This window comes from Sus scrofa, chromosome 14 (assembly GCF_054392235.1).
Source record: "Sus scrofa isolate SSC_HxYL_T2T_F1_AM1 chromosome 14, Sscrofa_HxYL_maternal_Yorkshire_Landrace_v2.0, whole genome shotgun sequence".
NCBI lineage: Eukaryota > Metazoa > Chordata > Mammalia > Artiodactyla > Suidae > Sus > Sus scrofa.
In genome coordinates, this window is record NC_139396.1 from 136,265,872 (window position 1) to 136,287,184 (window position 21,313).

The window sequence follows — 21,313 nt, forward strand, 5'->3', positions numbered from 1 at the left end:
GACACTATGTTGGGTTCTTAACCCACTGAGCCACAGTGGGAACTCCCTCTTTTGTTACATTTATTCCCAAGTATTGTATTCTTTTTGATTCTATTGCAAATGGAATTTTCTTTTTCTTTTCTTTTCTTTTTTTTTTTTCCGCCTTTTCTAGGGTCACTTTCACGGCATATTGAGATTCCCAGGCTAGGGGTCTAATCGAGCCATAGCCACCAGCCTACGCCAGAGCCACAGCAACTCAGGATCCGAGCCGCGTCTGCAACCTACACCACAGCTCACAGCCACGCCGGATCCTTAACCCACTGAGCAAGGGCAGGGATCGAACCCTCAACCTCATGGTTCCTAGTCGGATTCGTTAACCACTGCGCCACGACGGGAACTCCTGGAATTTTCTTAATTTCATTTTCAGAATATTTATTGCTAGTGTAGAAATAAAAGTGATATTTGTATATTGTTCTTATGGTCTGAAATCTTGCTAAGCTTGTTTTCTCTGATAGCTTTTTAGTAGATTCCTTAGAGTTTTCAATGTATAATATCATGTCATCTGTAAATAGAGTTTTATTTCCTTTTTCGTCTATTCAGATCTTTATTTTATTTTCTTGCTTTATTGCCTTAATTAAGCCTCTAATGCCATGTCGAATAGAAGTGGTAAGAGCCAGCATCTCTGTCTTTTCCTGATTTCAGAGGGCAATAACGTAGTCTTTCATCATCAAGTATGATATTAGCTGTTGGTTTTTTGTAGATACCCTTTAACAGGTTGAGGAAGTGCCCATCTATTCCTGGTTTGAGTGTTTTTGTCATTTAAAAAAAGTATTGGGTTTTGCTAAATGCTTTTTCTGTGTTTATTGAGATGATCATGTGATTAAAAAAAAATCCTGAATCTATTGATATAGTATATTACATTGAGTTTCTTAGGTTAAACCAACCTTGTGCTTCTGAGATAAATCTCACTTGGTCATTGTGTGCAATCCTTTTTTATATGTTGCTGTATTCAGTTTGTTGGTATTTTATTGAGGATTTTTATGTCTATGCATAAGGGATATTGGTCCATAGCTTTCTTTTCTTGTAATACCTTTGCTGGATTTTGGTATCAGGGCTTCATAGAATGAATTCAGAAGTATTGCCTCTTCTTCTCTTTCTTGGAAAAATTTGTGAAGAATTGGTATTAATTCTTCCCTGAATGTCTGGTAGAATTTACAGTGAAGCCCTTGGGCCTAGATTGATTGATTGATTGATTGATTGATTGATTGATTTTTAGGGCCCCACCTGAAGCATATGGAGCCTAGGAATGCTGAGGGTTGAATCGGAGCTGTAGCCGCTGGCCACAGCCACAGCAACATTAGATCTGAGCCGCATCTGAGGCCTACACCACAGCTCACGGCAGCGCTGGATCCTTAACCCACTGAGTGAGGCCAGGGATCGAACCTGCGTCCTCATGGATGCTAGTCAGATTCGTTTTCTGCTGAGCCACGACAGGAACTCCATTTGGACTAGATTTTTTATTGTGGGGGAAGCTTTTAATTACCAATTCAGCCTTTTTTCTTGTTGTGTTGTTTCTTACTTGCAGCTCATATATGCTGTCTATAGACACACATTTCTGTAAAAGGAGATGGAGTTCCCTCGTGGTCTAGCAGGTTAAGGATCCAGAGTTATCACTGCCGTAGCTCAGGTTGTTGCTGTGGTGTAGGTTTGATCCTTGGCCCGAGAACTTCCAAAGGACATGGGTGCAGTGCACACACCACCCCCCCACCAAAAAAAAGGAGAGAAAATCTGGGAGGAGTGAGCCAAGCAGGAATTGGGAAATTTAGGGGCTTATAGTTAGCTCTGCCTGGAGCTGTAATATCTTACTTTAAATATTGATAAAAAAATGAAGACACCTCAACTGTTGAAATTCCCAGATCATAAGTAATAAACCACAATGAACTACTCTACAGCTATATGAAGAATGAAGCAGCTTTGGTGTACAAAGCTATAGTAACCAAAACAGTATGATATTGGCATAAAAACAGACATGTAGGTCGTGGAACAGAGTAAAGAACCCAAGAATAAGCCCTCTCATATGTGGGAAATTAGTTTCTGACAAAGGAGCCAAGAATATACCTAATATATTACATATCTTGGAGATTATTTCATATCAACACATAGAAAGCTACCTCCTTCCTCCCCCTAGTTTTATTGAGAAATAATTGACATATAATTTTAAGTGAAATGTGTAAAATGATGTGAAAGGAAAAAAAAATGGAGAGGATCTATAGATGCTCATAGGCTGGTAAATGCAGAGACCTCTGTAAGGACTCTCAAGACGAGAGCCAGGGGTGTGGGAGAGTTCATAGCATCTGGGTGTTTTTTCCTTGGGGCTGTGCTACCTAAACATCCTTCTTTAAAGCAGTGGTCCTGGAGTTCCCGTCGTGGTGGAGCAGAAATGAATCTGACTAGGAATCATGAGGTTGCGGGTTCGATTCCTGGCCTCGCTCAGTAGGTTAAGGATCGGGCAATGCCGTGAGCTGTGGTGTTGGTCGTAGACGTGGCTCGGATCCCGCATTGCTGTGGCTCTGGTATAGGCCAGCAGCTTCAGCTCCGATTAGACCCCTAGCCTGGGAACTTCCATGTGCTGTGGGAGCAGCCCTAGAAAGGGCAAAAAGACCAAAAAAAAAAAAAAAAAAAAAGCAGTGGGCCTGTGTGAAGGGCGGTGGTGACACTGGAGGTGGCCATGCTTGCACGTTTCTCTTGGGCAGCCTGGGCTCAATGCCTGCGTCTTCATGGAAACAGCCGCCCCTTCAGGCTGTACGTCTCTGCCAAGGTGTGTGAGGCATGATCAGACATCCATCTGCTGAGAAACTAGTCTGTCGACCTGTGGGAAACTGGTGACAGATCTCAAAGGCCCTCCAAGGTTAGGAGTTCCTATTGGAACGCTGTGTCAGCTGCACAGAAATACTGTTATGTTTTTCCAAGGTGAAGGGCTTTGACTGCCCTCAGCCTCCTTGTGGACTTTTGGCCCGGGGAGGGGGGGGGCCTGCAGTAAAGCACTTTCTTCTTTATTGGCAGACCTGATCATGGCTGCCCCCCCCTCCCCCGGCCCCCACGCCTCCAGAGAAGTGAAGGTGCTGGGGAAGCGAAGATGCCAGAAATCTTTGGACTTGCTAGGCCGAGCGAGCAGCCACACTGGCAGCCTGTCGTTTTCCACTGAAGGCTGGCAGAATTGGCGAGCAGGAACGTGTTTGGTTTTGGGGAAACAGCCAGACTCTGCTCTCATCAACCGAGTGAGGCTTCCCCTCCTTCACAGGGGCCACCTTGGAAGGCTGGGGAGCCTCCCAGCCCGGCCTTCTCAGACCCCCGGTCGGGCTCCGGTGCCTCAGACACTGAGGTCCCCACGTCTCTCCACAGAGAACACCTTCTGCAGCGGGGACCACGTGTCTTGGCACAGCCCTTTGGATAACAGTGAGTCAAGAATTCAGCACATGCTGCTGACAGAGGACCCGCAGATGCAGCCCGTGCAGACCCCTTTTGGGGTGGTGACCTTCCTCCAGGTGAGGCACACGTCGGACCTGGGCTGGAGCCTTCCCTGCGGGAAAAGTCCTGGTGGGACAGGAAGGTGTGCGTGGGGGGTGAGGGATTTCCTCTGGTCTTCTCCCGTTTTCTAGTCCCTCTGATGGTTTGTCTCAGACGGTCTGATTTAACCTGCTGAGATGGGGTAAGGAGGCAGGGGGAGGGGACATTTGGGTGGGAGAGGGTGGCTGTAGCTGAGAGGGGGAACAGGGAGCATGTTTCTGTGAACTCCTGAGATCTAGCTACAGACCCAGGGCCTTGCGGCAGGAAGGCAGCTTTGGGCTGGACCTGCTCTTACCCAGAAGGGACACGTGTCTCCCCCAGCTGCAGCCGGGCTGGCCCGTAATCACGGTGGGACCTGAGTGATGGTTCCGTTGTTTCCTTTGAGATTGACTCAGAAGCTCAGCCCCTGATAAGGAAGGGAGCTTCTCTGCAAGCTGCCTGGGCCCTTCGTTCCGAGCTTGAAGCATCTCAGAATCTCCCCTGCTTCCCATCCTCATGATCCTAGCCTGACCAGGAGCCTCTCCTTGGACCTCCCCTGCTGCCAGAGGCACAGGCTGGGGACCCATCTTCTGTTGGCAGGGCCCTGATTTCCCTTCTGCAGTCTAGGGCGAGGCTTTATGTCACCCAGACACCTGAGCCATCACAGCAGGGCAAGGGTCAGACCTCGGTGCCTCAGCTGCAGCCCCATCCATCCTAGGCAGGCCAGCTGTTCCCTCCTAAAGGAACCATCCCATTTTGGACACATCAGCCCCTGAGCACACCCAACCTGGGGTGACACTGAGAGAGCCTGGGTGGCGGACTGAGACGGGCAGGAGGAATGACCATTGACACACAATAGCGTCTTTGTCCCTGGGTCTCAGATCGTTGGCGTCTGCACCGAGGAGCTCCACGCAGCCCAGCAGTGGAACGGGCAGGGCATCCTGGAGCTGCTGAGGACGGTCCCCGTGTGAGTGCACCCCTGCGCCGTGAGGTGGGGCCTGGCTCCTGGGCCTGGGGTTGGGAGCCCCTCCTTCCCCCAGCAACGTGTGGGTGCCCCCTTACATTGCTGCGCGGGCTCTGGGTTTTCACACTGGGCAGGGCTTCCCCATCACTCTCCCTGACTGTCCCCCGCGTTCGGGGCCGGGGGCAGCAAACAGGGAAGGCTGTAGAGCCAGCCCATCAGCCCCCGTTACCATCCTATCCCCTTTCCTTGTCCACAGCGCTGGCGGCCCCTGGCTGATAACTGACATGCGGAGGGGAGAGACCATATTTGAGATCGATCCACACCTGCAAGTATGTCTTGAGTGAGGAAAACCTTTCTAGCACACACTGTGCCTAGGCCTCTTCCAAATAGCCCTGGCTTTCATCCTGGGAAAACGGAGGAGCTTTATTTGTGAGTGAGTAGAAATGTGGCATGATTGGGAACTTCTCTCCTGAATTCTGCAGAGTACATAAAGGAGCAGGGAGACTTGTCTCAGACACATGCATTTTTGCATTTAAAAGGGATTGATTTTATTGTATGCAAAGTATACATTAATAATTGTGACTTTAAAAAAATTAGATCGGAGTTCCCATTGTGGCTCAGCAGTTATCGAACCCGACTAGCATCCGTGAGGAAACGAGTTTGATCCCTGGCCTCCTTCAGTGGGTTAAGGATCCAAGGTTGCTGTGGCTGTGGTGTAGGCCAGAGGCTGCAGTTCTGATTTGACCCCTAGCCTTGGAAACTCCATATGCCATGAGTGTGGCCCCTAAAAGACAAAAAGACAGAAAAAGAAAAAAATTACCAGCAACAGAAAAAAAAAAAATCAGTATAATGGATAATGCTTGCTTAGTACCCATTCGCCAACAGTCCCCTTCTTAGAAGAACACACATTTTCTTTCAGGGAGTCACCCCCCACCACCCCTTCCTTGTAACAGTAGAGCCGGTGATGTTGACCCCACAGCCCGCCTGCAGCGGGGAGCACTGATTGGTCTAATGATCCCAACCCCCTTTTAGATACATTTTTCTTTTGTTCTTTCTTTCTTTTTTTTTTTTGCTTTTTAGGGCCCACCTGCATCACATGGAGGTTCTTAGGCTAGCGGTCAAATCAGAGCTATAGCTGCCGCCCTACGCCACAGGAACAACTAAGCATGATCCGAGCCTCATCTGCGACCTATACCACAGCTCACGGCAACGCTGGATCCTTAACCCACTAATGGGGCCAGGGCTTGAACCAGCATCTTCATATGCTAGTCAGGTTCGTTCCCATTACCACTGAGCCATGACGGGAACTCCTAGATACATTTTTCATCTCGAGTGGTCAGACACAGAGCTCCTCCCCTGGGAAGGCTAGCGTTCCTTAATGTGTAAAAGGAAGTCTTTATACACACAGGCCTGCCGTTGTCCACTCGCCGTAGCCCACCTGTACAGTGTTAGGATCATCTTTGGGTTTTTTAGAAAAAGCCCTCTTTTTGCATGCAGGTGAATTTTGAAAGCCACGTGGTGCATAACTTCCTTTCTTATGGGCTGCTCATGAAGCAGGAACCACAGGCAGCTCTTAATGACTCTGGCCTGTGCCTGCCTCCTCCTCCTCTGCCCCGCCCATCGCAGGTCATTGCCCTCTCTGAACCTTTTATGCCTCTGTAAAAACCTGGTAGGCCACAGGCAGCTGCCAGGAGTTATGTGTCCTTTAGGAAGGGCAGGAGGTATCGGGGAGAGGTAGCAAGTGGACATGTAGCCAGCAGTGCCCGGGCTCGTTACTCCTGTGAGCTCTTGGGCGAAGCTCTGCTCATTCACAGATGATGCTCTTCTATTTTCCTAGTGCCACGAACACTGAGACGTTACCATTTCTGCCAGGATCCTCTGTTATCCCTCCTGTAAACTTGGTTTCCTTGTCATTTCTGCTTATGCAAGAACCAGAAGCCACGAAGGCTGTTTCCCTCAACCCCTGTTCTTCAGCTACCCTGGGATCCAGCACGGGGCACTGTGGGCTGTTGTTTGGCCCCTGTCCTGAGTGCCAGGTGTTAAGGGAGAGCCTGACCCTCTGAGCTAGTAGGGTGATCAGCCCGTTCTTTCTTGCAAGCTGAGAGCAGCTCTCTTCTCTAGTCTTCAGGTGCCCTCAAGACAGGCCAGCAGGACCCAGGACACCTAGTGGTCTTCAAAAGCAAACAGGGGCACCTTGGCGAGACAGTCCAGCTTCCTTCCCTGGTGGCTCCGTGTCCCCAGTGGGAACTCCTTTGTGCTTGCTTTGTCTCTGGGGCCTGCTTGCAGGCGGTTCATTTTAGGGCTGCTCCTGGTCCTTTGCTCCAGGCTCTCCCACTAGCCAGCCCTGTGTGTAAACAAGCCCCTGAACTCCTCTGTGTCTGCACCCCTCCTCCTCTATTTCTAGAATAAGTGGGCTGAGCTCTGTTGTGCCATGAGCGTCCTCTGCTCCTTGCTTAGGTGAGGGGTGTCGGGGTGGTCAGTGGAGAGGGGAAATCACCCTGGGCAAAGCAGGCCCACACGCCCCTGCCTAGAGCGCAGAGAGCCACTCCCTGTCATCAGCCTCCCCTGCCCTTGCTCACGTCCCCGCTTTCCCCAGGCTGATGGCACTGGAGAGGAGGAGAGTGTGATTGATGAGACGGAGGCATCGGGCCAGGGCCACCTGCTGACTGGTCTCGAGAAAGAAGGACCCTGTGTAAGCTTGTGCTTCCCTCGTCAGGCTCCCCAGCTGAGCTCAGGCCAGTTTGGAGCCTGTGGAGCCATGGGGAAGGTCTCCAGACAGGGAGGTGCAGACTCTCACTGAGATACTGACTCAGGAGCTTTGTTTGGCCCACATGACTGTTTATGAACAAGGTTGGGGGAGCCTCCCAGATGAACTTTAATCCGAAGCCCAGCATCACAGCTGTTTGACCAGAAATCCCAGGGTGTTTTTGTTCAACTCTTTCTTGAGGCCACTTGGAGAGAGTTTGGACTCAGCAGAGCCCAGGACTGTGCCAAGGCAGGGCCTCTGGTGGGGTTTGCAGATGTCCCTGTCCTCCAGGCCCCCATTTCAGTCCAAGAAATGGAACAGAATCTCCACCCAGAATCCTTGGCCAAATAAGTTAGCCATGTGGGTGAGGGAAGCACGCCCATCCGCTCCCCCGTGCTCTTCACTGCGTGACCACGCCCTCTGCTGTTAGGAGAGGAAACTGCAGGTGAGGAGTTGCAGAAATGCAGCTGAGCGCAGGCCTCTCCCGGCTTCCACCCTGGCCTCTGTTGCAGATGATCAGTGAGGAGAAGGACTGTGCCTTTCCCCAGGGAAGCAGTTCCTGGCTCTGCCACATCAGCTCCACAAGCCATCATGGGGTGGACAGGGCAGAGTCAGGCCCTGAAACAGGGCTGAAGGTCAGTTTACTGGAAGGCCGATGGTAGAGGATGTTCATTCTTCCCGGTTCCCCTGGAGGAGCCCCGTGGCTGGCAGAGACCAACTTGCTTTAGCAACTAGGGCGCAGTGAGGTCAGAGATCCTGCTCTTCCAACACCTGTCCCCCGCTTAGCTCTTACAAGAGCTCAGTAAATACTGGAAAAGTGCTGGTGACCTTGGTTGGCTGAAGGAACTCTGGTTCTTTGGTTCTTTCCAAGCAGGAGAGAGTTGACAAAGGCATCGAGTCAGACGGCTCCAACCTGAGCGGCGTCAGCGCCAAGTGTGCCTGGGATGACCTGAGCCGACCCCCGGAGGACGATGAGGACAGCCGGAGCATCTGCATCGGCACTCAGCCCCGGCGGCTCTCCGGCAAAGGTAGGGGCTGCTGCCTTCCCTTTCCCCGGGCTGGGATTCAGGCTCTCTAGGATGAGTCACTAGCAAAAACAGCCCAGTGAGTAGTGCATTTCCTGACAGGATTTAAACAGCGAGTGAGGTCTTCAGTAGGGTGGAATGAATCGAGCTTCACTGACCCATTTCTCCTGTATCTCCTGTGTGTATTTCACATCCACCACCAGCACTGAGCATCGTGTTTTAGATTTCCCCCTTGCAGTCTGAGGTCATAGAGGTGAGTGGAAGCCCTAGAACAGTTACAGGAAATGGCCACAGTCCACCCAAGTGCAAGAGAACAAGCCTCGGCCACCCACGGAATTGACACAGGGCCCAGCTCTAGCCTGAAACCCATGCCAGACCCGAAGATCTCTCTGGCCTCAGGCCCTCCCAGGCCTCAGACGAGGGAGGCCCGAGTGTGAGGCCACTTTGCACACTTGCCCACTCCACTGTCCTGCAGATACAGTGTAAGGGGCGTGGGCAGGGCACCCTTACCTGCCGCATTTTGTGGGGGCGCCTTGGGGAAGGAGGATATGGCCCTCCTGTTGGAAGCTCACCTTGCTGGTCTTGACTATAAAACAGTCTTGGTTTCTAAGAAGGGGCATCCCAGGAATTCCCGTTGTGGCTCAATGGTAACGAACCCGATTAGTATCCACGCGGATGTGGGTTCAATCCCTGGCTTTGCTTAGTGGGTTAAGGATCCGGCATTGCCATGAGCTGTGGTGTAGGTCACAGATGCAGCTCAGATCTGGCATTGCTGTGGCTGTGGTGTAGGCTGGCAGCTATAGCTCCGATTCGATCCCTAGCCTGGGAGTTTCCACGTGTGGCAGGTATGGCCCTAAAAAGATCCCAAAAAAAAAAAAAAAAAAAAAAAAGAAGAAGAAGAAGAAGAAGGGGCATCCCAAACTAACTCCAAAAGAAAAGCAACCATTTATATAGACCTGCATTTAAAGCTGTTTTTTCTTTCTACTTCTTTTCTCTATTCCTCCACTTTTTCTTACCTTTTGAAGAATGAGATACCTAGAGTCCTGAATAAAACACCAACACGTGTGATAGCACTTGTAAAGGGTTTCCTTCCCATAAAGAACAGATTAGGAGTTCCCATCGTGGTGCAGTGGAAATGAATCCGACTAGAAACCACGAGGTTGTGAGTTCGATCCCTGCCCTTGCTCAGTGGGTTAAGGATCTGGTGTTGCCATGAACTATGATGTAGGTTGCATACACAGCTCAGATCTGGTGTTGCGGTGGCTGTGGCGTAGGCTGGCAGCTGTAGCTCCAATTCGACCCCTAGCCTGGGAACCTCCATATGCTGCAAGTGAGGCCCTAAAAGGTGGGAAAAAAAAAAAAAAAGATTAAACCCCAAGTACAAATATCTGATCCCTTTCTTTCCTTCCCGCTGTTCTAATGATATGCCAAGTCCTGGGGAGGTTCCAAGAAAGTAATTCTACAATTATTAGAATCATTCCATTGCTTTTGACAAAAGAGGTAATTTAAGGAGGGATTCATAATCTTGTCCAAAATTTCAGCCACTACTGGCTATTTTTAAAAAATGTAAAAGTAGAATCCATGTCACTGGAACAAGTGAAACAGTTCAAAAAGTTCATAATCACCTCCATCATCTACTCTAAGCCTTTGACCAACCAATATGACTTTGCTTTTTGTGTGTTTGTTTGCAGAAGTAACTCTTAGACTCAAAATCTCAATGTAAGGGACCAGACTAGGAAGCTTCACCACAAAGACCAGCACCTTGCAAAGCACGAGTCCCACCAGGGGACTCCTTTCTCACCTCCCGGCCCTGGGGAGAGACAGGGCTCCCTGGGAGAGGACCCGAGGAGAGGAGATGACTCAGCATCCCAGTGACCCTGCCTGAGGGGAAGGGGTGGCAGCACCCAGCACCCCCTGACCACCCATTCATGGCAGAGCACTTGTGGCCTTTCCTGGAGTCCCTTAAGTGGGCAGAACTCCTGGGTGGTCTTGGGCAGTGGCTGTCTTGTGAGTCACTGTCTGGAGCCATGGTAAGGGTAAGCCTAGAGCCTGTGACGTAGGAAGCGAAAGCAGAGTGGAGGAGAGCCCTGCCCAGGAGAGTGCCCTTCTGAGGTCCAGAGGCCATCCCTTGTCTCCTAAGAGAATGGTGCTCCTCAGACCAGAAGTTTCTAGAGCACAGGATGCTTCATCTGTCCTGCATCCTCATGCTGTACGCAGATCACACAGCTGATGCCTGGAGGCCTCAGGACCAGCCTCTCCCCAGCACGTCTGCAGAGCCAGGGTCCCAGGACCGAACAGGGATGCTGGGAGCCCCGAGGGCCATCAGGTAACTCAGCGGTGTCATTGCAGACACGGAGCAGATCCGGGAGACCCTGAGGAGAGGGCTTGAGATCAACAGCAAACCTGTCCTTCCGCCAATCAACCCTCAGCGGCAGAATGGCCTCACCCACGACCGGGCCCCGTAAGTCCCCCGCCCACAGAGGGGTTAGCACAGCTTCCTGACAGCCGTGTCCTGGGACTGGGCCCAGGGGGCAGTTCTGTCTTCAAGGGCCTGTCCCCGTGGCTTGCATGAGAGAGAACAATGCCCAGACCCCTTGCTGGATGGATCCAGGGTCTCTGGGGCTCTCAGATCTATGGGTCACAAGGGCCTCAGAGGGGACCCAGCGGGCCAGAAATACAAACATCAGTAAATATTTACGTGGGCTGCGTGAGCAGATGGGAGGCCAAGTTGGGGCAAAATCTGACTTGGGGCCTCCTGGCCTTGTGGGAGCCCATTGTGCTGAGCACGAGTCCCCTCCTTATCTCGGCCTCGGCCAGAGTTGCCCTTCCTTCCTTCCTGGAGCCTGGTCTCCGGCTGATAGCTGCAACCCCGGGGGCCTCCCTGTCTGGCCAGCCCTGAACTGGAGCCGATGCTGAGGCCCTTCTTCCTGCCTCCCTTCCATGGGGCCCAGGGAAGGGAAAGGAAGTCCTTTGCAGGCCTCGGCTGTCTGTCCCACGAGCTCCTCTAGCCCTTGGAAGGGACTGTGACCACCCCAGAGGTCAGAGCCACTTCCTGCTGCCCTCTCTTCCTCTGATAGGGGACAAATGGTGGGCAGAGCTGGAGCAGGGCACCCCCCTCTGCCCTTAGTCCCAGGGCAGCTCTAGGGAAGAGCTGCTGGCAGGGGACGCCTGGGAGCTGGCAGCCCAGAGCGGGAACCTCGCCTGCCAGGCAGGAAGTTGCTGTGCCCTGGGCTAAAAGGGGGGCAGACCACTCCTGCAAGACCAGGGCGATCTGTCCTTCTTCTAAGAAGTCTTTATTATTACACACTTGCTGTGTGGGAGCTCAGGGCCCAGGGGGCCATCCGGGGTGTAGGCTCATGGAGGGGCCCATGAACTGAAATAACTTATTGGCCTGATTCTGGCTCTGGATGTAATTGGTTGGAAATAGTTACTTTGAATTCTAGCTCCAGTTGTTCATCATGTTCCCCAGAAATGGTAGTGATTTAATGCGCCACAGAAGGAACACACCATCATGGTCTGGAGTAATTAGGGAGGGCTTCTTGGAGGAGGAGGAACGTGCGATGGGCCTTAAAGGTGCCCTAGAATTTTAACAAGCAGGGAAAGAAGCTGACAAGGATGGAACGGGAGAGGCCTGGCTGGTTAAAGCTGAGGCTGTAACCTGGGAGCAGATTGTGGAGTAGGGAGAGTTCTTCCAGCTGCCCAAGATGGCCCACCTGGCGAATCTGCCATCCTGAAGCCATGAGAATGGACCTTTCTTGGCAGGGGCCTGGAGAAGCCTCTACTGCCACCTCCAAGCAGCTTTCAACTCTGGCCAGTGGGTTTCTCCATCCAGCTGCTTTGAAGGAGCTGGCTTCAGGCACCATCTTCCCTGGCAGAGGCAGATGGCCAGGCTGGGTTGTGGGGTGTCTGGAAACCCTCCACCTGTGCGTCTGTACCCTGTGCCAGGGCCATACTCCTTCCCATGCATGCCCTGAGCGTGGCCTCTTCCTCTGAGCCCCGGTAGCACTGGTGGGAGGTCGGGAGGTACCTGAAGGCTTAAAGGCTCAAACAGGTCACCTGTAACTTAGAGTCCAGGTGCTCTTTCCACCTCTGAAGGTCTGGGTTTCTGAGCAGGGGGGCAGGGGCTGGGCCAAGTCTCAGATCTCACTCTGTCAGGGGTGTACCTCTAACCGCTGCCCCCCAAGCTTGTAAGGGGCCATGAGGCTCTGGGTTTCTGGATGCACACATACAGCCCAGACTTGGCCTACTGGGCTGTGGGGCATCTGATCTGGTCCAAGAGCTGTCTGCAGACACGAGCCAGAGGCTGCCGCCTCCACGCTGTGGCCCGAGCTGGCTGAGCTGCAGAGCGATGGATGGGAATAGCTCAGAGGGGCAGCCTTCTGGGGTCATCTCCCCTCCCCGCAGCTCGAGGGCCCAGGCGGGTCTCCCAGGGGCTGGAATCTGCAGTCCGAAGGCAATCAGAACGTCTCCTCTTGGGTTGGCAGTGCTCGTTACCAATTTGTTGGCCATTGGTTGAGAAATGGGTTCCCCTTCCCTGCCAAGAACATTTTTCCAGCACCCGCCTCAAGCCTCCAGCTCCCTGTTATCTCAGGATCGATGACGGTGGACTCAGTTCAGATTAGCAAGCACAACTGTAATATCTGTGCTGCCCACCCTGGGACCTGACCCTGTTTCAGATAAGCCGCATGGACTGCGACGGAGAAAGCCAACCCAAAATGTGCTGGCACCAGTGTTTGCTCCGGTCCCTGTGGGGGAGCGACCGGCACAGGCCCTGTTACATCTTCATGTGATTTCCTTTAGTCAGGCTTTCTGGGCTGGGACTCCCGCGTGGGTCTTCGTGGGTCTGAACCTGGTCGAGGAGGCTGTGGAGACAGACTGGAGGTCCAGAAGAGCCGAGGGAGAAGTTCCCGTCGTGGCACAGCGGAAGCGAATCCGACTAGAAACCATGAGGTTGCGGGTTCGATCCCTCGGATCCAGCGTTGCTGTGACTGTGGTTTAGGCCGGCAACTGTAGCTCCAATTCGACCCCTAGCCTGGGAACCTCCATATGCTGCGGGTGCAGCCCTAAGAGAGGAAAAAAAAAAAAAAAATCCAGAAGAGCCGAGGGAGTCTGAGCATCAGCAGCGGGGCTCTGGCCTCCTGGGGGGAGTCGGAAACTTGCTCTTCCCCCCCTCGTTAGCCGCTAACGCTTAGCATGTGGCAACTTGTGGTCCAGGTGCTCTGCACCGTGTTTACCTACTCCATCCTCACAGTCAATCTTCCTTTCTCAGATGAGGAAACTGACGTACAGAGAGGCTAATAAGGGACTTGGCCGAGGTGAGAAAAGAGTGGTACCCGGGGCAGGCAGTCAGCTCTTAACACAGTGTCATCTTCCTTACCCCACACTCAGGGACCACGTGAGGGTCGCCCCAGATGGTGTCTCTGAGGTCCGATAACCTTCATGGGGGGACCTCCTCTAACGAGTCAGAGCAGGAATGGAGACCCCTCCCTTGACACCAGGACGAGGCTGAAGCCCCACACTGGAAGCCGTGGCTTGTATTTAACTCTAGGGTCTCGGTGCTTCCAAGCCCCAGAGATAACGAGACGTGTCATGATTGGCTCATTTATACCAGAAGGACTTTTTGACACAAAGCCTTGTTTTCTTCATATTCAGAAACAAAATCAAGCCTGTCTCTGGCCCCTCCACCACTTCAGGGCTAGGGGATTTCTTTCTTTTTTTCTGGAGGCCTTGCTTCCTGCTTCCCAGAAAGGCAGGCCCCTCTGGGTAACCTGCTCCGCTCCCCCTCGCCCTGCCGGCCCTCCTCCCACCGCCTTCCTGGAAGGGGAGTCCTTGGCCCTCTTTGGGGCTTCTTCCAGCGTTTCACAACCTCTGCATTCCAGGCATGAAATTTGTATCTAGCTTTTCCCAAGATGATCAGTTGAGAAAAGCCTCTTTCGGCTTGCTGGCGCCTCCCTTCCCACTGGCTGCCCGCGTGAGTTTGGGAAGCAACTCCTTTGTGCCACTGAGGGGAGCCCGGCTGAAGAACTATGCCTGCCAACTTTTGTAAGGACCTGGGTTGAAGGCGGAAAAGTCACTGGGCATCCTCTGCCTGAGGTTGCCTGGTTAGACATGGGCTGTTCTTTGCCAGCCATGGCCTTTGCTTGCCAGCCTTCCCACCTCGACCCGGGGGGTGTGGGTGGCCAGGTGCATGGTGTGGGGAGGTCTGCATGTCTATAAACTTGCTTTGATTCTGGGAGCCTGCCCAAGTGTACCAGGACCTCCTCTTCCTCCCTCTGCCAGCGACGCATTGCCTGAGGTCAGGGGACCCTTAAGGCGCTCTCTGGGTCCCAAACCTCCCCCCAAAGAGGGGTAAGGGCTCATGTGTGTGTGTACTCACGTGTTGGCGTGAAAGTTTCCTGGCTGCGTGGAAAGAATAGTTTAGTTGAGGCACCTTTAAAAAGCAAACTAAAGGAGTTCCCGTCGTGGCGCAGTGGTTAACGAATCCAGCTAGGAACCATGAGGTTGCGGGTTCGATCCCTGGCCTCGTTCAGTGGGTTAATGATCCGGCGTTGCTGTGAGCTGTGGTGTAGGTTGCAGACGAGGCTCGGATCCTGCATTGCTGTGGCTCTGGCGTAGGCTGGCGGCCACAGCTCCGATTCGACCCCTAGCCTGAGAACCTCCATATGCCGAGGGAGCAGCCCAAGAAATGGCAAAAAGACAAAAAAAAAAAGCAAACTAAGGAGTTCCTCTGTGGCTCCGTGAGTTAAAGACCTGGCATTGTCACTGCTGCGGCTTGGGTTGCTGCTGTGGCATCGGTTCGATTCCTGGCCCAGGAACTTCTACATGCTGCAGGAGCAACCAAAAAGGAAAAAAAAAAAAAAAAAAAAAAAAAAAAATGCAAACTAGCCATCATTGCTGAGCAGTTTCTCATCTTTTGGAATTGCACCAGCAGCTTTTAAGGTTTTGTTTTGTTTCCCTGTTGCTTTAATTTTCTGGAAAATTAGGGTTCTGTAGCATGATTTCTCTTGTTGTGACATTTTCAGCTGCACCCTCCCCCCCACCATGCACACAACGCACGCACATATTTCTCTCCACTTTTATGAATGCCTCTGCTCCCATCTGTTTAACCTTTTGAATGAGGTGACTCTGTTGCCTCTTTTCCCATCTTGAATAGCTTGTGACCTGACCAGGGAGTCACCCTTTAGAGAAAATTGTGTTTTGTTTTGCTCAGCCTACGAGGCCCATGAAGATTAATTAGAAGAAGAAAATATCTCGTTTGCATCCAGTGCATTGGGTGAAGGAAGGTGAGTTTCCATCTGGGAAAACAGCTGGGCTCTTTCATGGCTTCCCGCACACAGGGCAGTCTCGGGTAACCCTGCTCTGAGGGCTCTGTCATGTCAGTGTGGTGACCTGCCCAGAGCTCACGACTGTCACACTGTCTCTCCTCACCACTCCCACTCTGAGGAAGCACCGTTGTTTTCCCTGGAGAGGAGACCCCAAAAGAAACAGCCCTGTTCTCAGGGGCCCAGCCAGACCCCCCAGGGTCAGTGGGAGGAAGGGCCCAGGCCTCTGTGATCCACACTTGGCTGGCTGCGTGCCCGTCTTTCTCAGAAATACCTGTTTGAAAGCGCAGGACGAGGGCCCCGCAGCAATGCTGCATGGCTGAATTTCTGTTTGCACCCCAGTCTCTGTCCACTTCCCCAAAGAGGTGAAGCCGCGGCCATTGTTAACACCCCAGCCTCAGAGTTCATGGCCAGCACGTTAACTTCTCAGTCCAAACTGCGCCTCTCTTCCTCGAGTTACACAATCAGGAGTATTTTTATCGCCCATCCTTGATCCTCAGTGTCACCCAACACTTCAGCAGTGAGTCACTTCTCCAGGGAAGGGAAAAGGAGGGCTCAAAGGTGAGAGCTGGAGAGAGGAAATGACTCACTGGCTCCAAAACAGAAAGCCCTGGGCTCCGGCCTGAGCAGGCTCCCTCGGGAAAGCAGAGGTCCTCAGCTCCCACCGTGTCAGACCACAGGCTGCGGCCGGAGCCCCCGGTGTCCGGGGAGTTGGTAGTTGATGAAGGAATGCACCAGCCTTCACACAAGTTTTACTCACTGTCTTTCTCACCCACACTCCAGTCTGTTCTCTCATGATGCTCCCTTCTTGGGATGTTCGCCACGCACATGCTGGTTTATCATTTGGTTTCTGGTGTTTGCCACTGACTTTGTAAGGCCTTTTACTCCTGTGTCAGAACTCAGGTCACCCAGCCTTGGGCTTAACAGTAACTGCGAAGGTAAACGGTGCCCTCACCCCACCCACACCCTGTCCCAGTCCTGCTGTTCAGGGGAAACTCGCAAGTGGTTCTTTCTCTGGAAAGTTCAGAGCTTTCGTCAGCAGCAGTCTGAAAGCAAAAGGGGTAATCTCCCAGGCTACAGGCAGAAGCCAGGGGTTGGGCTGGGCCCAGCAGGCCAAACCCACTTCACTTCTGAATAGTTGCCAACCCGGGTGCCCTGGTTCCTGCTCCCGGACGTCCCCAAGGAGAAGGCCCCAAGTTGTGTGGCCAGTGTGGACGTCATCGCTGTCACAGGACTGGGATTGTGGCTAAAAGAAGTCTCGGTGGTTGGACGCCTCTCCTTTCCACACTTGCTGCCATTGATAGAATGCGACCAACACCCTCAGGCTGGAATGGAAAAGTTCAGATTTTTCGATCTGTAGAGACCAAGATGGAGAGGAAACATGGAGACGGTCCTGTCAGTCTGTAAAGCGTGGGTGGGGTGAACAGGGGCATGCACTGTAAGCTGTGCAGTTCTAGAAATCCGGAGTCTATCTTGATACTGGAAGGAGACGGCTGTTAGGATATGTAAAAACTCACCTTAGACAGTGGGATGTGTAAATATAGAATGTGTTATGTAGACAGGCAGTTAAAAAAAGAAAGAGATGTAGATCAATTGCTGAATTATTGAGGTCTGCCTCTGAGCCATCCCATAAACCACCCCTCTGTGCTCCCAATACAGGAAGACTCCTGGGCCGGACAGGTTCTTGTGGCCAAGCAGGCAGTTTATTAAGTATTTCTGTGTGCCAAGCAGGCAGTTTATTAAGTATTTCTGTGTGCCAACCCTATGTTGTGGGCTACTTTTGTCACCATTTTACAAACTAGAACATGGAGGCTTAGATAGATTGTATAACTTCCTTGGGTCAATGAGGCAAGATGAATAAGATTCAGAGCCCGAGTTCCCATTGCAGCTCAGTGGTAACAAACCCGACTAGTATCCATGAGGATGTGGGTTCCATCCTTGGCCCCAGTCAGTAGGTTAAGGATCTGACGTTGCCGTGAACTGTGGTATAAGTTGCAGACCAAAAAAAAAAAAATTCAGAGCCAATTTTTTTTTTTTTTTTTTTTTTTGGTCTTTTTAGGGCCACACCCATGGCATATGGAAGTTCCCAGGCTAGGGGTCTAATCAGAGCTGTAGCCACCGGCCTAGGCCACAGCCACAGCAACACAGGATCTAAGCCACACCTGCAACCTATGCCACAGCTCACAGCAACACCGGATCCTTAACCCACTGAGCAAGGCCAGGAATTGAACCCGAGTCCTCGTGGATACTTGCCGGCTCGTAACCTGCTGACCCACAGCAGGAACTCCTAGAGCCAAAATTTGAACCTTGTGTTATTTGAATCCAGAGCTAGGCCTCTACACCACTGGGTCTGCCAGTAAAAGAGATAAAGGAGGAGGTGCCTGCCAATTCAGAGGAAAAAATAACTGGCAAGAGGGCCTTGAATATCTCCGTACCAGTGCACAAGAGTAAAGCTGACATTTTAGTTTGCCTGAAGACCACTGAGGGTGGCAGTTCAGAGGGAAGCATACTAAAAAATAAAGTGAAAGCTGCTACACGACGTGCTCCTTAGAAACGATTAAGGAAGACATACAGGGATCAGGAAATGGGATCCAGCTTGAGAAGAGGCAGGGGGGATCGCCAGCGTGAAGGTGAGGGGTTATCCCATGACAACAGCTATGCAGCAAGAACAGAAGGCAGACAGTTTGGACTGGAGTGGTTTGGAAGGCTCCTCGGGAGAAATGTCTTGAAGAAGATCAGGTTGATGAGTATTTGATGTATTTGAAAGTCTTAGGAGAACCTTAGGCCATTGGTAGTTTAGGATTGGTGATAAACACGTAGAAAAGCAAAACAGTTATTAAATGCAAGGAAAATAGAAATTACACTAGAAAGAGGAAGTTCCCATCGTGGCGCAGTGGTTAACGAACCCAACTAGGAGCCATAGGTTGTGGGTTCGATCCCTGGCCTTGCTCAGTGGGTTAAGGATCTGGCGTTGCCATGAGTTGTGGTGTAGGTCGCAGAGTCGGCTTGGATCCTGAGTTGCTGTGGCTGCCGGCCATGGCCATGGCCGGCAGCAACAGCTCCAATTCACCCCCTGGCCTGGGAAATTCCATGTGCCGATGGTATGGCCCTAAAAAAGACAAAAAAAAAAAAAAAGAAAGAAAGAGAGAAAAAAAAGAAATTACACTAGAAAGGGAATATAATCATAGTACATTACATGGCTTAGCTATACATAGCATTAGTATAGAATAATAACATAATACTGATCCAAACAAACTTGCAGTATGGGGCAGGGAGAAGGATGGAATGCAAGGGGAGCTAGAAGCTCATCTTCTGTAGCAGGAAGTCAATAAATAAATAAACAAATAAATAAATGTGGCATTCCTGTTGTGGCACAGAGGAAACGAATCCGACTAGGAACCATGAGGTTTTGGGTTCGATTCCTGCCCTTGCTCAGTGGGTTAAAGATCCGGCATTGCCGTGAGCTGTGGTGTAGGTCGCAGACACGGCTCAGATCCTGCATTGCTGTGGCTGTGGTGTAGGCCGGCAGCTGTAGCTCCAATTAGACCCCTAGCCTGGGAACCTCTATATGCTGAGGGTGCAGCCCTAAAAGAGCAAATAAATAAATAAATGTATAAAGGAAATAAATACATAGGGGATATAGGTAAAGCCTGAAAAGGGAATACCAGGAAGTTGAAATAAAGTATATTAGAGGTATTGTGGAAAATACTAGAAGAATCAGCTAACAGATGAGAGTGGTTGTCTCTGAGGAGTGGGGAATGGGAAGACTACTTGCTATTGTAATGAACCTTATAGAACTATTTGATTCTTTAAACTTTAAAAAAGGAGTTCCCAGGGAGTTCCCTTTGTGGCTCAGCGGTTAATGAGTTCGACTAGGATCCATGAGGATGTGGGTTCGATCCCTGGCCTCGCTCAGTGGGTTAAGGATCCATTGTTGCCATGAGCTGTGGTGTAGGTCGCAGACATGGCTCGGATCCCACTTTGCTGTGGCTGTGGTGTAGGCCGGCAGCTATAGCTCCAATTCGACCCCTAGCCTGGGAACCTCCATATGCCGCGGGTGCAGCCCTAAAAAGCAAAAAGAAAAAAAAGAAACTGTGTTACAGCTTTCCCTGCACAGTGAAAAGGAAGGATGACACATTCCAGGTAAAAATCACAAAATTGGCACCAAGGTGAGCCTTGGCCACGCAGAGGAACTTCCGCTTCCTGGGCATCAGGCTGAGCTGAGGTGAGCTTTGTGTGTGTGTCACAGAGTGAAGGGAGTGATGGGGGCGCTCGGGTATACACCTGACTCTGACCAGCAAGGAGGCCGATGGAGGAGGAGCAACAAGGCCTTGGAAAGAGTGCTTGGCAGGAAAACCCTAGGGCCCGTCCATGCACTTTCTGGCCAGTAGTCTCCAAAGGGAGGGTCCCCACACCCCTTTAGGGAGGTTTGTCGGGGATTAAGTGAAAAGAGCTTCCTGTGGCTACGGTTGTAAGGTATTGGCTTACACAAAGTGAAACTGGCTTTTTGCCCTCTGTTGTCCTCCTCAGAGTCTTCAAAATGCCAACATTTTGTGAATCTCTAATCTAAGACACAGTGTGTGACATCCAGCCTTTGCCAGATCTTCTTTTCTAGAAGCTTCTCCTAAAATTTCATCAAATTCCCTTTGGGAAGCCCTGCCATGGCTTCTAGGAAGCAGTTCCTTTAAGAATTGAGGGGAAAAAATTGATGCATCTTCATGGCCTTGAAACCTCAGGAGGAAAGACCACTCAAAAGCATGGGGAGACTCTTGAGAAATACTGTGGTTACATTTTCGCTGGCATCACTGGGGTTTTTGTCTCAGCCCTTTATTTGCCCATCGTGTGACTTTGGGCTAGTTATCTAAAAACCCAAGTTTCAGTTTCTTCATCTGTAAAATGGGAAACACAATTCCTGTTTATAGGGTTGTTACAGAAATGAAAGAAACAAAGTCCATAAGGGTTTAGCTTAGGATCTGGCATCAGAGTCTGTACTCAATAAAAGGTACCTCTTGGAGTTCCCTTTGTGGCGCAGTGGTTAACGAATTCAACTAGGAACCATGAGGTTGCGGGTTCAGTCCCTGGCCTTGCTCAGTGGGTTAAAGATCCAGCGTTGCTGTGAGCTGTGGTGTAGGTCGCAGACGCGGCTGGGATCCCATGTTGCTATGGCTCTGGTGTAGGCCAGTGGCACAGCTCCAATTAGACCCCTAGCCTGAGAACCTCCATATGCTGTGGGAGCGACCCTAGAAAAGGCAAAAAGGCAAAAAGCCAAAAAAAAAAAAAAAAAAGGTACCTCTTAATATTATTAGTGCCAATAGTTCCCTAAAAACTAAAAGGAGATGTGGTACCTGTAGGGAGCAGTATGGACGTGCAGATAATTCTTTATGTAGCTCAGAATGTATATAACTTGAAGAATGTGAACAAAAGGTGGAAGGAGAAGTATGTTATAAGAACCCAGACTTTAAGGAACAAGGTCAAGAAAAGCTGAAATTCAAGAAGAACTTGAGTCTTGCAAGAAAGTGCTTTGATCAGCAAAAAGGACTTTATTTTTTGTACTTCTGTTTGGAACAAGAAGAAGAAAACCTAGGCCCCATTGTTTGGACAGAGTAACGTAAATCAGAGGCAGAGAGGCGGCAAAAATTTAGTCAAGTCTGTTAGGCTTCCATCTCAAAAAGAATGAGTCATGCAGGCATTGACAAGAGGATCAAAGCCCTGATTTCAGATCGCCTGGTGC

General features: G+C 51.1%; 2 protein-coding genes and 1 long non-coding RNA gene across 8 annotated transcripts in view; 2 read left to right on the forward strand and 1 right to left on the reverse strand.

The window, feature by feature from the left end:
- PCGF6 (polycomb group ring finger 6) overlaps positions 1–21,313 on the reverse strand; it is a 1,082,924-nt gene that overhangs the window by 380,575 nt on the left and 681,036 nt on the right. The window lies entirely within an intron of this gene.
- SUFU (SUFU negative regulator of hedgehog signaling) overlaps positions 1–21,313 on the forward strand; it is a 127,477-nt gene that overhangs the window by 84,124 nt on the left and 22,040 nt on the right. For 3 of the 6 annotated variants that reach the window (XM_084995329.1, XM_084995328.1, XM_084995330.1), the window contains exons 4-8: positions 3,382–3,524; positions 4,407–4,492; positions 4,746–4,818; positions 8,107–8,263; positions 10,610–10,721. In XM_084995329.1, the coding sequence (XP_084851455.1) occupies positions 3,382–3,524; positions 4,407–4,492; positions 4,746–4,818; positions 8,107–8,263; positions 10,610–10,721 (571 nt within the window). Of the gene's footprint in view, positions 1–3,381; positions 3,525–4,406; positions 4,493–4,745; positions 4,819–7,645; positions 7,871–8,106; positions 8,264–10,609; positions 10,722–21,313 lie in introns of those variants that run through there. The other 3 variants (XM_021072750.2, XM_084995331.1, XM_084995332.1) reach the window with 2 other exon arrangements.
- On the forward strand, positions 14,931–18,742 carry LOC146397031 (uncharacterized). The gene is made up of 2 exons (XR_014826856.1): positions 14,931–17,533; positions 18,536–18,742. It is a non-coding gene; the product is annotated as an uncharacterized LOC146397031 (long non-coding RNA).